We start from the raw sequence: 21,161 nt of genomic DNA on the forward strand, positions 1-21,161 counted from the left end.
AGTATTCCTTCATATGGCCAAGAATAATTTGTAATTCTTTTGAAAATTTTATCAATATCTTTACTGGGGAAGGAAACCAAAGTTTATTTTTTTTAATTAATCCACTTAGTTCTAACTAGTAGCTCTGGGGAACAAGCATCTAACATCAAAACATACATACAATTCCCTTTCTTCTAGAAATAAAGACTTCCTATTCAATAAAACACACTAACTTCCTTCCATCCCCACAACATTCACAGGCATGACTCCTTTTCTTTCTTTCTCTAAAATTTCAATGATCCAGGATGTCCTACCTTGGTTTAGTCCAATCATTAGCTTAACTCTGGCATACATATGCATAATCAAGCATGTGCCCAGTCCAGGTTTCATGGTATCAATTCCTTCTATTATCCTGGTCAGCAAAACTTCACTAGTGTATCCTTTTCTCAGTTCACACCCTTATGGCTTTTTACTAGTTATAGGCCTTTTGGCCTCCTAATGAATTAGCACCCACCTGCTGATGTCCAAGGAGTCTGCTCTGAGGCACCATTTCCAGGACTCCCATTCTGTCATCTGCTGTATTCCCTGAGATAAAATGCATCTGAGGAATAATAGGGCCAAATGTCCCTAAAGATTAAGCTGAAGAATGACAAATCTTTGGCCTAGAGAAAAGATAAAAAAAAACCACTTTCCTTCCCATTGGAGAGAAATGGGGGCTCTTGGTTGAGAATACTGACCATGCCATCAGAAACAATCAGTTTTATGTAACTTCTACTTGTTATAAGGGAAATTTTGATATACTGAAGGGTATATGGGAAAATAATATAAAAAACAAAAGCATCAATAAAATAGTAATGCACATATTTAACATAGATATATATATACATATTTGCATCCACAAATACATATATATGTATGGCTGAAGGTTATTGTTATAACTATAAAAGTCATTAGATAGTTTGTCCAAACCCTCTTCCTTTTTCCCCAGATCCAGGAAGAGAAAAAAACAACAGAAAAATCAATACATCAAAAATAACCTGATGTCTTATGCAAGTATAGCCACTACTGTTGAAAGTAACACCTTATTTACTATAAATGGATGAGATTCTCACCAGGTAAGTATAAAATAAGAAGAGGGCAAAATGACAAACCTCAATAAAAATAATAATTCTAATAATAACAATAATAATAGCAGCTAGTATTTATATAGCACTTTAAGGTTTGCAAAGTGTTTCACAAACATCTCAGTTGATCCTCGCAACAACCCTGAGGTAGGTGCTATTATTATCCTCATTTTACGGAGGAGGAAACTTGAAGCCAAGAGAAGTTCAATGACTTGCCCAGGGTCACACAGCTACAAAGTGTACAAAGCTGGTTTCAACTTCTGGACTTTAGTCCAGGCCCACTGCACCAACTGCCTCACCTACAGTCAGGAAAAAGCCAAGGAGACAGAAGCTTTTAAAGATGTAGAAGTAAGCAAGCACAGTGTCTTTGGAATCAAGGATCCGTCAAATATCAAATACTTCCCAGAGGTAAGAAGGGGGGGGGGGGTGCGGAGAAGCTATTCTATGTTTTGCCTGAATCACCAGAGCAGTTCTAGTAGAATCCAGATTCCAAGGAATAGAGAATAGGCAGTTTTGGACAGTCATGGGCAGAAAAGAAAAGGGATCATAGCAGAAAAGGGCACTAGTCATGAGAAGCTGTTGTTTTTTTAAAGTGCTGGGAAGCATTACCAAGCCTGCTGGAAAAGAAACTCCCAATTTCCACCAGTGGTTACCTGCTATACCCCACAGTCTGTTGGGGTTACAAGGATTCCTGGGATCACTGAGCTATGTTCATATCACACCAGCAAGACTGCACCCCACAAAAGAAATACAAACTATTGATCTCGAGAGAGGGGTGTTTATCCAACTTCCACTTCCCATCAGAAAAACAGCAAACACGAGCATGTGCCTGGCACATAATAAACACTTGATGGTAACAGGAAAACGTGGTCAAGCTTCTGGGCCTTGACTCAAAAACACAAGGACTGGAGAGAAAGAGGGAAAATGAGAAATGCTTCCATTTCTCTATTCCATTCAGAGCAGAAGCTAGAGAACAGGGGTGTATTTAGTGGCTCCTACTTTATTCACAAGGCAACAAAGCAAAGAAACGAGAGGAGCAGAGCGGATCAGCTCCGACTTTCTCAAGAGGCAGCAAGGAAAAAAAAGCACAAACTGTCAAAAAGAAGAACTCTAGAAGCCCTTTCTTGTCCAACTAGATAATATCCTCAGTTACCTGCTCTTCCAAAGCTGTAACCCAGCTGCAAGCCTAAGCATGATGCAGCCTCCTACTGGCAGCTCTGAGTAGTCCAGTTAGGAAAGGGAGTTTGGGGGGCGGGGATGGTCAGACCCCATTAAATGATCTCCTTAGGGACATCATAAGATAGAGTGGTGTATTCCATTTGACAATGGAAATTACTTCCTCTCCATCCCCTAAATTAGAAGGACTTAGGTGGGGCAAGAATGAACTCCTTTACTGCTTCTTCCCACTGAAACAACTATTAGTCATCGGGGCTTAACTACATCACCCAAAAAGGTGAATTGGGGATGTGTCTGTAAGCAGTATGTATGAAGCCAGTGATGTGTGAGAGGAAATCATTGTTGGACTAAGGTCTGCAGTGGAAGGGATAGAATCAAGGGCAGAAGCAGTGACTTTCACTTTGGCCAAGATTGTCTTAGTGTTGTCATGGAGGGGCTCAGATGATCTGGGGCTGAAGCATGTCGCACAGGCACTTACTGTGTGATTTCCGGCAAGCGACTCACATTTCTCTAAACTGGTTTCATTAGTAAAATGAGGGGGTTGTGCCAAAGAATCTCCTGAGGTTTTTTTCTAGCACCAAATCTAGAATCTCATAACCTCTCCCTCTAATTAAAATGGAAGAGAGCAGGCGATGGAAGATTTTGAGTAGTTTAGAAGAGAAATTGGGAGAACGAGCTCTTAGGAGGTTGCCACAATTTTCCTCAAAAAAAACTGAGTCCTCCAATATAAACACGAGACGTACGTGAGGGAAATTCTTAGGAACTTGAACAGGAAGGTTCAAGTTTTGGAGCAACCACTCTGTGAAACTAGGGATTTATTTTTAGGTTTCATTTTAGTTTGTTAAGTGCTTACTAGAGCAAAATTCTTCTGATGTTCATGATCTTCTGAAGACTTTGCATTCATAAGGTTTCTCTTCAGCATTGTCTAATGTGAGAAAAAGTCCTGTCTTCTGGCAAGTGATATTCTCACGTTGATTATATTCATGACTTTTGTCTCCGGAATTCTATGATAACAATGAATATTCCATTGAAAAACATTCCTATGTCCATGAAGTTTCTCTCTAGTATAAATTTCCTTATAGTTAAAAAGTTGTACCACTTTATGGAAAGCCTTCCCAACCATATTTCATTCACAAGGTTTCTCTCTAGTATAACTATGATGTTGAATGTCTCATCCCCTTTCAGGAGGCCTTTCCACAATTCATTATATTCTGATTTCTCTCTAGTATGAATTCTGGTGTAGAGTAAAAGCTGTGCTCTGAGACTTCAATCACTGCTCAGAATGTTTCTTTCATAAAATTTTTTTCAGTGTAAAAAGAAATCCCAACAGGCATGGAAGGAATTCCCATTTTAAAGACCTAACAAGTAGCTGTCTATCCTTCACCATCCATTCAACCAGCAAGGAGGGGGGAAATGCCACTGCAAGATGCACCAATCAAACACCTCTATTTGCAAGAAGAGTCTTTCTGACGTCAAGCCTAAATTGATCTCTTTACAACTTGCCTACAGTCTAGCCGCTGGGACCAATCAGAATAAGTCTAATCCCTCCAGCACCTTCAAGCCCATCAGATACTTTAAGAATGCTGTGATTTCCCTCCCCCCAAACTTCTGCAAGCTAAACATATCCAATTCTCTCAGTGGATCCTCCCGTGACATGAACAAAAAGACCTTAATGAACCTCATCACCCTTCTCCAGACACTCTACTTTATAAATGTCATTATTCAACTGTGGTGCCCAGAAATGACCACAATATTCCATGAGGTTCTACAATGGCAAAGTGACTGGGACTACTAGCTTTTTATTCCTGCAGCACCTAAATATAAATATAAATCTTAGCTTGTAATTTGTCCCTGGATGCCAGGGTCGGGCTTAAGAGCATGAGATAAGTATAGTCTCCTCTCATTAGAGGGCATGCTCTACCAAGTCTGAATTCTGTACAGATGGAATACCTGAGTCCAGAGTAAAAGTGGCCCCTTAGGGAACTAAGTGGCTGCGGTACCCCACTATCTAAGGGGCAAATAGTGATTCCTTAATGGAAGTTATTCGGTCTCTAATTCTAGCCCATAAAGAACTTTTTAGATTTGATCCTGCCTCATACTTTATTAACTATCCCTCCTAATTTTGTATTACCTGCAGATGAAATAAGCATGTTATCTTAAGCTATCATCCAAGTCAATGAAAAAAATAGTTAAATAGCACAAAGCCAGGGATAAATAAATCCCTGAAGCACATCACTAAAGTTCCCTTCGGGCTGCTACTGAACTAGCAATGACTGTTTAGGGTCCGGCCATCCAACCAGTCCTGAAACCATCTAACAGCACCATCGCCTAGCCCGGAGCTTGCCATTTTTTTGCATAAGAACATGAGAAACTCTGTCAAACATTTAACTGAAATCTCAATAAATAGTATCTTACATCATTTGAAAGGCTGACTTTGTAGTAAACCTGTCAAAAAAGAAAATGTGATTAATCTCCCATGACCTCTTCTTTAGGAAGCCACTTGGGCTTTTTTGATCACTTCCATTATTAAGTGAATATTAAATTCAGAGCTATGTTCTAGCAGGCCCTTCCTGCATAAAGTCTCTACTATGAATCATCTGAGGTCAAATGGATGTCTTATTCTGACAGAAGGCATCCCCACATTCAGAAGGTTATCTCTTGAGTATGGACTCTGATGCATAATTAAGAGTTAAGCTCTGATAGAAGGCCTTTGCAGATTCATTATACTAATAAGAATTCTATACAATACAATCTTTAATGTAGTGTAAGAGATGAGGTCTGGTAGAAGGCCTTCCCAAATTCATCACATTAGTAAGGCATCTCTCCAGTATGAACTTTCTGATACTAAGAGCTGTGTTCAAGCAGATCTTCCCACATGTGATAAATTCATTTGTCTCCAGTATGAATTTTCTGTCATTGAGTGAGGTTTGTGGTCCTGTTAATGCTCTCCCATATTCATTATAGGTTTCCCCCCAGAATAAACTCTCTAATGTTTAGTCAGGTGTGTACTCCAGCAGAAAGCCTCATATTCCTAAGATGTCTACCCACTATGAACTTTCTGATGCCGAGTAAGGTGTGTCCTGCGGCTAAACGCCTTCCCACATTCTTCACACTGATAGGGTTTTTCTCCAGTATGAAGTCTCTGATGTCGAGTAAGGTGTGTCCACCACCTGAAGGATTTCCCACATTCATCACATTGATATGGTTTCTCTCCTGTATGAACTCTACGATGATGAGTAAGGTCTGTGCTCCGGGAAAAGGCTTTCCCACATTCATCACATTCATAAGGTTTCTCTCCAGTATGAATTCTCAGGTGCATAGTAAGAGCTGTACTCATGCGGAAGTCCTTCCCACATTCATTACAATGATATGGTTTCTCTCCGGTATGAACTCTCTGGTGCATAATGAGAGCTGTACTGAAGGGAAAGGCCTTCCCACATTCCTTACATTGATAAGGTTTCTCTCCAGTATGAACTCTCTGGTGCATAGTAAGAGCTGTGCTCAGGCGAAAGGCCTTTCCACATTCTTTACACTTATGAGGTTTCTCTCCTGTATGAATTTTCTGATGTTGAGTAAGATGTGCCCTCTGTCTGAAGGCCTTCCCACATTCCGTACACTCATAAGGTTTCTCTCCAGTATGAACTCTCTGATGCATAGCAAGAGCTGCACTCAGGCGAAAGGCCTTCCCACATTCTTGACATTCGTGAGGTTTCTCTCCAGAATGGATTTTCTGATGTTGAGTAAGATGTGCCCTCTGCCTGAAGGCCTTCCCGCATTCATTACATTCATAAGGTTTCTCTCCAGTATGAACTCTTTGATGCATAGCAAGAGCTGTGCTCAGGCGGAAGGTCTTCCCACAGTCATTACATTCAAAAGGTTTTTCCTCAGTATTCTGTTGCCTCTCTACCCTGGCCCCACCTTCTAAGGGTTCCTCCAGATAGGAGGCCTGAGGACCATAACTTGTGAGTCTTTCCTGGTACTCTTCCATAGAAATGCCCAGTTTTAGAATCGACTGTTTGATTTCAGGCCAACTCTCCCAATCTGAAAGAGATTAAAAATATGTAAATATCCCATTTCATATCACACTTAAATGTGTTTTTTATCACTTATATAAATAAAAGACTATCAAACACTAAATATAGAACATGTAATACCATTTTGTACTTGTGTAGTAAGTTTTCACACAATCTTCAAAACACTGTGAGGTATATCAGGCTGAGGTCAATTATGATATTTTCCAAATGAGGAAACCAAGGATCAGAGCAATTCATGGACAAGACCAGTGTCACATAACTACTAAAATTGGGACTCAAACTAAGTTCATTTGAGCTCAATTCAAGTGGTTTTCATTACACTTTGATGCTTCTTTACACAAAGGACAGCACTTATTCTGTGTGGATATCAAGGGCAACATTAGAACCAAAGGTTAGCTGTTAGAGGAAAGCCACATTCAGGTCAATGAAAAGAATAAATATTGAATTTTTCAAATCAGATAGGCAACCACATAGTAAAATAGAATGTTAGCTCTCTCTCTCAAGAAATTATTTAATTCAATCCTATCCTGCTATCCACCAGGACATCAAAGCCAGCAAAATTGTGGGGATAAAAGTAGTACACACCAAAATAATCAATCATAGAGAAAAAGTTCTATCTTAGGAGGAAGGAGATGAAAATCAATGTAAAAGGTATAAATGGAGGGAACAATAAACCAGACAATCATAAACTTAAATTTAAGTAGATTAAACAATAAAAGGAAAGAGAGGCAAAATGGACTAAAAAAAAGATCAAGAAATTAGTGTAAAAAAGAAACATCTAAAAAGACTGGGAGGGGCAGTTAGGTGGCTCAGTGGATAGAGCAATGGCCCTGGAGTCAGGAGAACCTGAATTCAAATCCGGCCTCAGACACTTGACATTTACTAGCTGTGTGACCCTGGGCAAGTCACTTAACCCCAATTGCCTCACACCTCCCCCCCCCCAATATATATATCTATATATCTATATCTATACACACACACACACACACACACACATATGTGTGTGTGTGATAAAAAGACTGGGAAAGAATAAAGATAGGACAAAATTTACTATGTATTAGGTGATTCCAAAAAAGCAGCAGGTACATATAAATTTATTAAGGAAAAGGAGCAGACATTCTGTTTTGTTTTGTTTTGTTTTTGTTTTTTTGTGGGGCAATGAGGGTTAAGTGACTTGCCCAGGGTCACACAGCTAGTAAGTGTCAAGTGTCTGAGGCTGGATTTGAACTCAGGTCCTCCTGAGTCCAAGGCTGGTGCTTTATCTACTTCGCCACCCAGCTACCCCCTAGGAGCAGACATTCTAATAAAGGAGACAACATAGAAATAACTTAGGTACTATAATCTCAGAATGGAAGGCACTATGAAGCTGTGAGGGGGGAAGGGAAGACGAATGGGAAAGGAATTTTGCAGAAACTGGGATTTGAGCCGAGTGTTGAAGAAAACCAGGGTATCCAAGAGGCAGGAACGAGAAGGAAAATATTCTAGGGAAGACTGGAAAATCCAATAGATTAGGAAGAAACAGCACAACATAACTCTCTATCACAAGTACCCCAACAATGACAAAGGAAGAGCAATAGACCAAGTAATAATCAAGAATTCCAAGGAGAAACCATAGCGGGACCTTTTTCAAACCTAAAATCATGGATTCGGGTCACAGGCAAGTAATCAAGTCAAGGTCTTCAATGAGGATTGGACTTGTGATATAGTCAGTTTGACTTTGAAGCAGAATCCGAGATTCAGCCTATGGACTCAGGAAGGACCTATTGCTGAGAAGCAAAGGGCAAGAACTGAGGACCATGGATAATTCTACAAGTCACTCAACTTCAGAGTCTCTAGGCTAGCTGACAGGAAATGAGAATAGCAACTATCTGCTGGAGTTCCAACCAGGTGTACACCTGCAGTTGTGTCACCCAGACCCAAACCAGGGTCAGGAACCCCCAAAACTCAAACCAGGAGGGAAAACGATCAGATTATTCCTTAGATCATAGTGATTAGAGCCTACTCAGTTTTCAGCTCTCTGGTGTGAACTTGAAGACCCGATATTCTTGAAGAATATAACACTTAATACTTGAAAAAGTAGTGGCAGGACCTAAGATAATACGGACTAGCATGACGCAAGGCTCCAAATTCCTCCAGAAGTGTGCAGAGCCTAGTCCTAACATAAATTCCCACTTTATGAAGGCTTTCACAATACATCCTTTTTAGAGCACAACGTAATAAAAACTATATTCAATAAAGGGCTATGGAAACAAACTGAAAATTAATTCGAAACTAAATAATCTAATCCTGTAGAATGAGAGGGTCAAAGAACAAATCATAGAAACAATAATTTCATTAAAGAGAATGACAACAATGAGACAACGTGCCAAAATTTATGGGATGCAGTCAAAGAATTACTTGGGAGAAAATGTATGTCTCTAAACTCTTACATCAATAAAATAGAGAAAGAAAAGATCGAAGAACAGAGCATGTAACTAAAAAACTAGAAAAAGAACAAATTAAAAATCCCCAATTAAACATCAAATTGGAAATCCTGAAAATCAAAGGAGAGATAAGTAAAACTGAAAGAAAGATAATCATTGAAGTAACACTAGGAGCTGGTTTTATGGCAGTGAGGGGAACAATAAAATAAACTATTGGTTAATTTGATTTTTAAAAAGAAAGAAGAAAATCAAATTACCAGTGTCAAAAACGAAAAGGAGGAATTCACCACCAAAGAAAAGGAAATTAAAGCAACTATTAGAAGTTATTTTGCCCAATTACATGCCAATAAATCTGACAATCTAAGCAAAATGGATAGTTACAAAAACATGAATTCTCCAGATTAACATAAGAAGAAATATAATACTTAACCCCATCTTAAAAAAAAAAAAAAAGAACAAGCCATCAATGAATTCCCTAAGAAAAAATCCCTAGGACCAGATGGATTCATAAGTAAATTCTATCAAACATTTAAAGAACAATTAATTCCAATAATATAAACAATTCAGAAAAATAGGCAAAGAGGGAATCCTACACCAAATTCCTTTTATAAAAGACGCAAATGTGGTGCTGATACCTAAAACAGGAAGAGCAAAAACAAAGAGAGAAAACAGACCAATTTCCCTCATGAATATTGATGCAAAAATTTTAAATAAAAACTGGCAAGGAGATGACAGTGATACTACAAAGATCACACATTATTACTAGGTGGGAATTATATCAAGAATGCAGGGCTGGTTCAATACTAGGAAAATCATAAGCATAACTAAGCATCTCAGTAACAAAACCAACAAAATATACAATTATCTCAACAAATGCAGAAGGAGTTTTTTACAAACTACAACACTCATTCCTGCTAAAAACATTAAAAAGCACAAGAATACATGGAACTTTCTTTAAAATAAGTAATACCGATCTAAAACCATCAGCAAGCATTGTCTGTAATGGGGATAAACTAGAAGCCTTCCCAACATGATCTGAGGTGAAGCAAGGATGCCCACTATCACTACTATTTTTAATTGTACTAGAAATGTTAGCTATAGCTAACATATAGCTAAAGAAATCGAAGGAATTAGAACAGGCAATGAGGAAACAAAACTATATGATATGACGGCATACTTAGAGAACCCTACAAAATCAACTAAAAAACTACTTGAAATAACTAACAACTTCAGCAAAATTATGGGATATAAAATAAGCCCACATAAATTATCAGCATTTCTATATAATACCAACAAATTCCAGCATCAAGAGATAGAAAAAGAAATTCCTTTTAAAATAACTGTAGGCATATAAAATACTTGGGATTCTGCCTACCAAGATAAACCTAAGAAATATATGAACACAATTACAAAACATTTTTTTTTAAGTGAGGCAATTGGGTTAAGTGACTTGCCCAGGGTCACACAGCTAATAAGTGTCAAGTGTCTGAGGCCGAATTTGAACTCAGGTCCTCCCGAATCCAGGGCCTGTGCTTTATCCACTGCGCCATCTAGCTGCCCCCACAAAACACTTTTCACACAAATAAAGTCAGATCTAAACAACTGAAGAAATTAATTTCTCATGGGTAGGCAGAGCCAATAAAATAAAAATGAAAATTCTACCTAATTTCCTTTTTATTCAGTGACATACCAACTTACTAGCAAAAGTTATTTTATAGAGCTACAAAACATAATAATAAAATTCATCTGGAAGAACAAAAGGTCAATAATATCAAGGGAATCAATTTGTTTTTAAAATGTGAAGGAAGGTGACCCAGCAGTACCAGATCTCAAACTGTATTACAAAACAGTAATCATCAAAACAATCTGGTACTGGCTAAGAAACAGACTGGTGGATCAGTGGAATAGATTAGGTATACAACATACAATAGGAAATGACTGCTGTAATCTAGTGTTTGATAAAGCTTTGGGGACTAGAATTTACTATTTGACAATTACTGCAAAAACTGTAAAGCAGTTTGGCAGAAACAACATCTCATACCATATACCAAGACAAGGTCAAGATGGGTACATGATTTAGACATAAAAGGTGATATAAGCAAATTAGGGAAACATGGAATATTTCACCTGTCAGATCTATGGGAAAAGGAAGAATTTATGACCAAACAAGAGAAAGAGAACATTACCAGGTGTAAAATGGATAATTTTGATTACATTAAATTAAAATTTTTTGCACAAACAAAAACAATGTAACCAAGAGTAGAAGGAAAGCAGGAAACTGGGAAATAATTTTTATAGCCAGTTTCTCTAACAGAGGACTCGTTTCTCAAATATATAGAGAACTGAGTCAAATTTATAAGAACACAAATTATTCCCCAATTGACAAATGGTGAAAGGATATGAACAGGCAATTTTCCAAAGAAGAAATCAAAGCTATCTATAGTCATATGAAAAAATGTTCTAAATCACCACTGATTAGAGACATGCAAATTAAAACAGTTGTGAGGTACTACCTCAAACAGAAAAGGAAAATGATAAATGTTGAAGGGGAGATACAAAAATTGGGACAGTAATGCACTGTTGATGGAATTGTGAACCGATCCATCCTGAGAGCAACTTGGAATTATGCCTAAATGGTTAAAAAAAACCCTGTGCATACCCTTTGACCCAGCACCACTAGGTCTGTATCCCAAAGAGATCAAAGAAAAAGGAAAAGGACCTCTATGTACAAAAAATGTTTCTAGCAGCTCTTTCTGTGGTGGCAAAGAATTGGAAACTGAGGGGATACCCATCAAATGGGGAATGGTTGAACAAGCTGTGGTATATGATTATGGTACACTATTGTGCTGTAAGAAATAACAATTAGGATGCTTTCAGAAAAACCTGGGAAGGCTTATATGAAGTGATACAAAGTGAAATGAGTAGAACCAGGAGAACATCATACATAGTAACACTAAAATTGAATGATGATCAACTGCTAATGATTTAACTATTCTCAATAATGATCCTAAACAATTCCAAAGGACTTGTGATGAAAAATGCTACCCAACTCCAGAGAAAGAACTGATGGCATCCAAATGCAGGTCAAAGCAGACTCTTGAAACTTTATTTTTCTTGGGGTTTTTGTCTGTTTTCTTTTGCAACATGGATAATATGGAATACTATTTATTAATAATAATATAATTAAATTTTTAAAAAGCCAAATAGAGTTGATAATTAACCTCAGAGCTAACATGCAGCCACTAGAATTTACTGGCTACCTCATTATCAGAGACTGGGGGAAAGGAGGGCAGAATGGGACCTGATGCCAAGGGATTTTGAGACTAAGAAAGGGCTGAAGAGGGAGCTCCCATTGAATGGCTTCTGTGTGTGTGTGTGTGTGTGTGTGTGTGTGTGTGTGTGTGTGTGTGTGTGTACTATGTACTGTGTACTCTTTAAAAGTAAAGTAATAGGCAGGGATCTCAGCTTAGGGAATGGCAGCAGGAAGAGTCTTTAGTAGAGAAGAGGTTTGAATAGCTTCTGTGGGAAGTGAAAAAGGGAATCCATTAAAAAGGAATAAAAGGGGGCGGCTAGGTGGCGCAGTGGATTAAGCACCGGCCCTGGATTCAGGAGGACCTGAGTTCAAATCCGGCCTCAGACACTTGGCACTTACTAGCTGTGTGACCCTGGGCAAGTCACTTAACCCCCATTGCCCTGCAAAAAAAAAAAAAAAGGAATAAAAGGACTGCCTTGCTGAAGTACAGAGCCCACAGTGAAGATTAGGTAACATGACACTGTAATGTACCCCATCAACAAGGTGGTAGGATTTCTTTCACCAGAGTAGAGTAGAAGAAGCAGATGGTGGAATAATCCAGGGCTGAGGTATGGTAAGAGACGAGCAGAGATGAGATGAGCAGGTAGGAGATTCAAGAAGAGAGGACAGGAGGGAGAAAATAAATGGCTACAGAGTTAGGGTGGAGCAGAGGACACATGAAGTCAGAGCCTGAGAAAGTCATGAGATGGGGAGAGGACGGGAGTTTTCATGAGGTCCAAAGAATAGATGCAGGAAGGATGAATCACTGGGAGAAGTAAATTTAAGACAGGAGATTGTGGTAGGATTGGGGAATATCAGTTTCCAATTGGGAAAGAGAACACTTGCGGGGGATGGCAAGATTAGCCCAAATGCAGGCTTTTGCCAAAGTTTCTCATTTCTAGCTTCCCTCCATAACTGAAGGAGACCCCTTCCTCCACTCTCATTTCTTCTCTAGGTCCTTTGTTCTTCCCCCTCTATACTCTATTTTTTGGTAGCTTCTTAGCTCCCATGGGTTTAACTATCACCTCCATAAAGACAACCACCAGATTCACATTTTCAGCACCAGGCCTTGAGTTTCAGGTCCATATCACCATTTCACTATTGGATATTTCAAACTGTATGCCCTGGAGACATTTTAAATTCAACACATCTAAAGTTAAGCTATTTCCTCCTTAGCTATCAAACGTCCCTCTAACTGAAGAAGGTACCAGCATCTTCCCAGTCTTGGCCACATCTGCTCCTCATTCTCCCTTAGAAGAGAATGCCTTTGAGAATAACAAGGACACCTGGGAGAGGTTGGGGGGGGGGGGCAGGGCAGAGAAGGAATGAGGAAAGATAAGGAGTTTTGAACAAGTGGAATTTGTATGGGGAACATCTAGTTTGAGATGCCCAAAGGGCAACTGAAGATGAAGGACTAGAACTCAGGAGAGAACTCAAGTTGGATATGCAGATCTGAGAATCATTTGCTCAGAAACAATAACGAGGGTGCCCAAGGGAGCTTTTGAGATCACCAAGTGACTTAATACAGAATTAAAAGAGAAGGCCAAGGACAGAACCTTGGAGCACCCCCCAGTTAGTGGGTATGACATGAATAAAGGAAACTGAAAAGAAGCAGTCTGATAAGAGGAGAAGTAGGAGAGAACAGTCTGATACAGGGAACACAAGCAAAAGGGATACAGCTAAAGGGAGACTTAATATGACTCTCCTGAATATGGAGCAAGTGAAAGAGCAGGTGACAGAAACAATTAACCACTACATGAGAAGGAAGAATAATGATGAGCCAACACTAATGTTTTGGGGATGCAATCAAAGCAATCCTGAGGGAAACTGCTACCAATATCTCAACTTCATTGCTAATGTCTGGGACCCACCAATAAGGGGAAAATGACAATACTATCAAAATTACTTTACAGGCTTAGTGATACATGCACATATACCACACAAACACATCTCTCAAAGGGCAAAGGGATCATTTCTAAAGCTAAATAAAATAACAAAATTAATTTGAGAGGGAAAAAAAAGATCTAGAATCTCAATGGATGAAGAACACCAATTGCTCAGACTATGACATCCAGCCGAACCACCCATGGAGATCATTCACTAACATTTATATCTTGAATAGATATAACAGATGGAGAGTCAGTTGGGCCCAGAACTTAAAATGAGGGAAACAGAACAGACTATCTTTAGGAAATTAACAAGTTTTGGGTTTTTTGAAGGACCTCAAATTTCTCCTTTAAACAAAGACTTGTCTTTTCTTTTTTATTCCACCCCCCCTTTTTCTTTTGGTGGGCAATGAAAGTTAAGTGACTTGCCCAGGGTCACACAGCTAGTAAGTGTCAAGTGTCTAAGGCCAGATTTGAGTTCAGGTCCTCTGAATCCAGGGCTGGTGCTTTAGCCACTGTGCCACCTAAGATGCCCCAAGATGCCTGTCTTTTCAATACCAATATTCTACCAATGCATATGATGGCACAGGAGGTAACAGTTTGACATGTAAAATGTATAATGGCAATTTTTCAAAGCTCTGTGATCCCCCATCAGTGTAGAAACATTTCCCTCCACTAATGCTGAGCACCACCAGCTGCCAAAGGCTTAGAGGGGATTAACAGTTAGTGACCATAGTCACAGTTAGTTAACTACGGAGATGGCATTGTTAAATATATAAAGAACCATTAAAAATTACAAAGATAACTTCTAGTCCACAATGGATACACAAAGAATATGAAGGGACAATTTTCAGAGAAAGAAACACCAATTGTTAATAATCACTTGAAAATCCACTCAAATTCACTCTTCCTCTAAGAGGAGAAAATCAGAAACAAAACAAACTCTCGTTCACGCTCAACACTGCTAAAGCCTGGTGAGAAGTCTGAAATGTATTACCGTAAAGATCATCACCAGCTTCCCCATCGCCCTAGCCTGCACCCTCCATATCATTCTGGAGCCCAACTCCGCCAATCTGTTGGCACATCTTTGTTCTTCCTTCCTCCTCAGCATCTCCCCTCTACGCCCCCTTCTCACAGAAGCAGCCCCTCAAAGGGGCCTCCGTTATTTCATGCCTGGGCCATAGCCTCGGGTCTCTTCAAAATGATCTTCCTAAAGCCCAGGTGTGGCTCCCCCGACCCCTGCTCAGGGAGCTCCCGCACAGGATCACCTTCCTAGGCTCCCCTCCCAGCACTCTGGGATGCAGTGATCCTGGTGCACCTCCATCTCCCACCTCCACGCCTTGGCACTGGCCATCCCCCACGCCTGGAATGACCTGCCCCGTCGTCTCTGCCTCATTTCCCTGGCTTCATTCAAGACCTCGTTCAAGACCTCGTTCAAATGCCACCCACATCCTGCAAGAGGCCTTTCCCAGTCCCCAGAGATCGGTGTTTGCCTCTGGGGTTACCTTCATCTACTACTCTGTGTCCATCTGGTATGGACATGGGCAATTCACACGTGAAAAGATTGCAACAGCAGCACTGTTTGGAAAGCAGGCAGGAGGGGTGCAAGGCTGCTCGCTGACAATTCCCAGGCCAAAAATCATGGGTCTGGAGAGAAGTGACTGTAACTGCAGAAACCGGCAGCAGCCCAGAGAGTGGAGAGGCTGCAGCAAATGTCTGGCAAGATATCATGGATGCCCCTTGGTAAGTTGGACAAGTATGAGAACTACAAAGGGCCTTTATGAAATAGTGCAAAGCAAAAAGACTCAAGCAGAAGGACACAGCCAGGACAGGACAACGGGGTGGGAAGGAGGGTGCCTCGGCTCCTCTCCAGCCTGAGGGAGAAGGAAGGACATTCACTCCCTCACCTGGACGGGGGCCTCTGGGGACATCGGCCTCGGGCATCCAAGGTTCTTCTCCTCGTTCCAACTGATCAATCATTGCTGGTTTGGAAACAACGAGTCCTGTTCATTGGAAATGGAAAAATGCTGGGTTCAGAATCAGCTCGGGAGTCAATCCTAGTCCCTTCACTGTGTGGGGAAAAGCAGGCATGCTGGGAATGCTCAGAGGGCGGCAGAAAGGATTGCTCAGAGATGCTCTGCTGTCTGTTCCTAGAAGTAGAAGAAAGAGGGTCACAGACAAGACTGTGGGCTCAGACAGAGATGACTGAATAGTGAGTACAAATTAGCCCACTTAGCCCTCTAGAATCCCTGCCTACAGTTGCTGGGGCCAGGAAAGCCTGTAACCCATCCTTACCCAGGAAGACCAGGTTTTGATAGTTCTCCAGCATCACGTCTCGGTAAAGAGCCTTCTGATATGGGTGCAGGTGTCCCCACTCCTCCTGGGTGAAGCCTACAGCCACATCTCTGAATGTCGGCAATTCCTGAAACACCAGATATGTTTATGGCTACCCAAAGATCATTATTATCACGAATCTGAGAAGAGAAGCGAGGTCGCTAAGAGGTCTAGGCTGTTGTTCTGCCAGTGTTCAAAGCTTTGTCTCTGTATCCCTGGCACAGCTGGTGGCACATGGTAGTACTTTCCCAAAAAAGTACAATTTAAGAATAATTTAAAAGAACTTCATTTCTAAGTGTTAAAGATCAGGGCAAGATGTCGACCACTTTACCTCAGACTCTTCTCAGGTGGACTCTTTGCCTTCTTTCTCACCTTTTCACAAGGCATGGACAATAAAACAAGTGAAGAGAAAGATCCATACAGAAAGAATACCAACGGTCATGCTGCTTGTTCACTTGTTCAGTTGTGTCTAATCCTACATGATCCCATGGACTTTGTCAGTGATGCTTTCTTGGCCAAGATCCTGGAGTGGGTCATTCCCTACTCCTGTGAGTGCCCATTCTACGGATGAGGACAACCTGAGGGCAAACAAGGCTGAGTGCCTTGCCCAGGGTCAGTGAGTGTCTGAGGCCAGATTTGAGCTGATCTTCCTGACTCCAGGCCCAGCACTCTATCCACTGGGCCACCCCGCTGCCCCTTGTCATGAGACAGTACCATAATTCTAAGACAACTTTTTAAATGAACAAGGAACAGAACTGCTCGCTTGTATGATATAGTTAAAAGAGGTACTACTCTCTTCTAAGGACCTTATAGCCACCCAGAGAGAACAGTCATGGAGTGTGCTGTAATGTTACTAGAGGAAGGGAAGGCGAGGGCGCTCCCTCTTACTTCCGAGCTCAGCTGATTGACTGTTTAACTACTGCATTCTTCCAGGAAACACCAGAATGCTGAAGGTAGAATCCCTTTATTTAGGAAGATTTATTTAATATACACTTCAGGACTGATTGAGGAAACTGGCCTAGAGATGGTTAAGCAACTTTCTACCTCAATAATCCACCTATAACAGCCCCAAAGTCCTGAGTTATGCCATGAGGTGACCACCAGGACTGCGCTTCTGACAGGACGGTTCAAAGATAGAACTCCCACTCACCTGGTGCATCCTGGTTGTCAGGTCAGAGGCCATTGCTTACACCACTAAGCTCCCACTACCTACTGTGAGAAAGCAGAGGCGGCTGCCTGCAGACCTACAGAAATAAAGGAAAGGCAGTTACCCCTTCAGCAACAATCATGGGGAGACTAGGAGTGTGGAGGCCCCACCCCCACCCCCCCATAAAATTTTTTGGCCCTCCCTCTGTAGCAGAAAAGAAGTCTGAATTGTTATGGTCTTAAAACAGAAAACATGTTAATATTATACAATACTATACACACATTTTATGCATTTTTGAGTTTCTGAACTTCTATGTCATCTGCTGGCCTTAGTGTGAGTGTCAACTGTGGCTTCCTCAAAACTCCCCAAAATTCCCATTTAATTTCTTATGCCCACCTGAGAGATTTTACCTACCTATGCATCTATGTATCTATCTCTTTATCTCCACCTATGCATCTATGTATCTGTCTCTTTATCTCCACCTATGAATCTATGTATCTGTCTCTTTATCTCTATCTATGCATCTATGTATCTGTCTCTTTATCTCTACCTATGCATCTATGTATCTGTCTCTTTATCTCCACCTATGCATCTATGTATCTGTCTCTTTATCTCCACCTATGAATCTATGTATCTGTCTCTTTATCTCTATCTATGCATCTATGTATCTGTCTCTTTATCTCTATCTATGCATCTATGCATCTATGTATCTGTCTCTTTATCTCCACCTATGCATCTATGTATCTGTCTCTTTATCTCCACCTATGCATCTATGTATCTGTCTCTTTATCTCCACCTATGAATCTATGTATCTGTCTCTTTATCTCTATCTATGCATCTATGTATCTGTCTCTTTATCTCTACCTATGCATCTATGTATCTGTCTCTTTATCTCTATCTATGCATCTATGTATCTGTCTCTTTATCTCTATCTATTTAACTATGTATGTATGTATCTATCTATCTCTGTATCTATATCTATCTCCAAGTCTGTGGAAGGGATAACTAGTGAGACTCAGGCTCTAGAAAAACCGCTCATCCTCACTCCCGCCCACTACCCCGCTACTCCCCCCACCCCCGTCCAAGCTAGATGGGGGGAGCTGGGCTCCTACCAGTCTGGGACCAGGGGGCTTTTCCTGGGGAGGAGGAGCCTAAGGAGAGTCCTGGGGGCCGGAGATGAGGGGTCTCCTGCAGGGAGAGGGCTCTCCAAGGGTCCGGGAAAGAATCAAAGTGGGAGGGGGAAGAAGAAAAGGGGAGTCTGGGGGAGGAGACTAGGGTGGGGGTCCTCGCTCGGGGAGTGGGGCCTGGGAGGAGCAAGTTTGGAGGAAGGGGTGCCAGGGGAGAGGAGACTGCGGAGCATCAGGGGGTCTGGGAGGCCTGGGGGAGGAGGCTGGAGTGGAGGTCTTTGTGGGGGGAGCTTGGGGCAGAGCGCGGGGGGGTGGGGGGTGTCTGGAGGAAGGGGCTCGGAGGAGTCACCAGGGGAAGGGGCTCCCGGGAGAAGGGCTCAGTGGAGGGGAGGGTCTGGGGGAAGGTCCAGGAGACTCTTGGGGGAAGGTTCGGAGCAGGGGGCTTCTGGAGAAGTCCGGGAGATTGAGGGAGGTGGGAGGGGGGTCAGAGGAGGGGGCTCCTGGAGGGAACGCTTGGAAGGTCCAGGGTATTGAGGGGGTCCCCGGAGGGAAGGGACTCTTGGGGAGGTCGAGGAGACTGAAGGGGTCCTGGGGGGGAGATCGCAGGAGGGGTCCTGGAGAAGAGGGCGCTCGGAGGAGGGGCGCCCCGGGCCGGGGGGTGCCGGGTCAGGGTGGGGAGTGGGCTTCACGCCGAGGGTCCGGTCGCCCGGACACCGCCGCCAGGGGCCCGGCCCAGAGGAGTAGCTCACCACGTCGGTGTCTGCGGGGGTGCGCAGGGCCTGGGTCACAGCCGGGGCTGGAGCTCCGAGACCGGGCGGGTCGGCAGTGGTCTGGACTGACCGCTTCCACTCTGGCCTCTGCCACTTGGCAGCCCCGCCTAGCTGAGGTGGCGCGCGAGCAGGGGGCGTGCATGACTTCCGGTGACGCAGGCGCCCAGGGAATTGGAAACCCACGTGGGGCCGGCCTCCTGGCCCGTCGGCAGGCACGGCCTTCTGGGAGATGTAGTCCCGAGGCCGTGGACGGCTGGTGCGCATGCTCGAGAACCCCAGGGTCTCCACGTGGGAGGTACAGCCTGGGCTCAGTGGCCTCGGAGTCTCCAGGCCTCGGGGAACTGCCTGGAGGCGGGAAATGGGGTCTTCAGTTAGGCTGAACTGTTCCCCGAAAAAGGCCAAATCACCTTGCGCCCATTGGCCCGTGCGGGAGGCGGGGTTATAACGTTGGCCCAATAAGAGGCGAGCCTGCTTGCTCGTGCTCTCCCACCTTCTCTTCCTTGTCCCTGATAACTGCCCATCCCAAGTTTAAGTGCACTTTTAATCCACTGAAGCCTGATGTTTAAACCATTAACTTGTTTATCAATGATTAAATTAAGATCTAAGTTATTAACGTTATTACAAAGGCTTATGTACAAAGGCTTAGGGGACACCTTGTATGAGACCAGAAGCCAGTCAGCCAAGAGATAAGTGCTCCAAGGATACGAACGACCAGGTCTCAAAAGAAGACTTGCAAACTGATGGGCAGCCATCGGAAAGCATGCTCTGCATCCCTAGTAACAGGAGAAATCAACCCTGAGGTCTCATTGAAAACCCAGCAAACTGACAAATGTCAAAAGTCGGAATAGGCAACGTTGGAGGGGCTGTGGGAAGTTAAGCAGCCCCAGTGGTGTGCTGGGAAATGTTTGAACAACTGGCTTTCTAGAACCCACAACACACTTTTCAGTTTAATCTGCATTATGAACATTTTCCATCACTTTCTTAGTTCTATACAATCAACGATGCAATAAAAACAATATATGGAGCCCTGGTTTGAGGCATTTGCCCATTTTGAAAGAGTAACTAACTGTTCATGCTGAAAATTTAATAATCAGCTTCCTTGAGGTGGTTCGAACTGGCTCCAGCACACTCATGGGCACACTAGTGCATTGTTGGTGGATCTGTGAAGCTGTGAAGTCACTTTGGAAAGTGATTTGGAATTGTGCAAATAAAGTGAGTAAATGTTCACACCCTCTGATGCAGAGATTTCATTACTAGGCTTCTACCCCAAAGAGGCTGCTGATGACATCATCATCATCACATTTACACAGTGTGCCAAACACTATAGATATTATCTCATTTGACCTTCACAACAACCCTAGGAAGTAGATGCTGTTATTGTACCCCTTTTACAAATGAGGAGGCTGAGATAGAGGTTAAGCGATTTTCCCACAGTCGCACAGCTAGTACGTGTCTGAGGTTGGATTTGAACTCGGGTCTTCCTGACCCCAAGTCCAGCATTCTATTCACTGCACCAACTAACTGCCTGACTGATATGAAGCAAGTCCAAATATACATGAATATATTGTAGCAGTATTTGTGGTAGCAAAGAATTGTAAACAAAGTAGATACCCATCAATTGGGAAATGGCTAAACAAAGTATGGCACATGAATGTTGTAGAATATTACTGTTCTATATAAAAATGACAAATATGACAAGTGTGAAGAAGTGTAGACTTACTTGAACTGATACAGAGTGAAGTAAGCAAAGCCAAGAAAACAACACATTTGATGATTTCAACAATGTTAATGGAAAAAAAAACCACAAAACAATCAAAAGTGAATGTCACAAAATTATAATGAATCAGTCTGGACCTTGTAAGTACCAAA

The 21,161-nt window shown here is 42.1% G+C and overlaps 1 protein-coding gene across 2 annotated transcripts; it reads right to left on the reverse strand.

The window, feature by feature from the left end:
• Nucleotides 1–1,609: 1,609 nt before the first annotated feature.
• On the reverse strand, nucleotides 1,610–19,398 carry LOC122736927 (zinc finger protein 879-like). Of its 2 annotated transcripts, XM_043979326.1 has the most exons (5): nucleotides 19,272–19,398; nucleotides 17,399–17,492; nucleotides 16,210–16,336; nucleotides 15,822–15,917; nucleotides 1,610–6,320 (listed from the first exon to the last, which is right to left on the reverse strand). In XM_043979326.1, exons 2-5 carry the CDS (start codon nucleotides 17,429–17,431, stop codon nucleotides 5,320–5,322), a joined length of 1,257 nt encoding a protein of 418 aa, XP_043835261.1. In that variant the 5' UTR covers nucleotides 17,432–17,492; nucleotides 19,272–19,398; the 3' UTR covers nucleotides 1,610–5,319. The 2 variants fall into 2 exon arrangements, with proteins under 2 accessions (XP_043835261.1, XP_043835263.1); XM_043979328.1 differs by lacking the exons at nucleotides 17,399–17,492; nucleotides 19,272–19,398 and having other exon boundaries at nucleotides 15,822–16,064; nucleotides 16,210–16,311.
• Between the last annotated feature and the right edge of the window lie 1,763 nt (nucleotides 19,399–21,161).

This window comes from Dromiciops gliroides, chromosome 1 (genome assembly GCF_019393635.1).
Source record: "Dromiciops gliroides isolate mDroGli1 chromosome 1, mDroGli1.pri, whole genome shotgun sequence".
Classification (NCBI taxonomy): domain Eukaryota; kingdom Metazoa; phylum Chordata; class Mammalia; order Microbiotheria; family Microbiotheriidae; genus Dromiciops; species Dromiciops gliroides.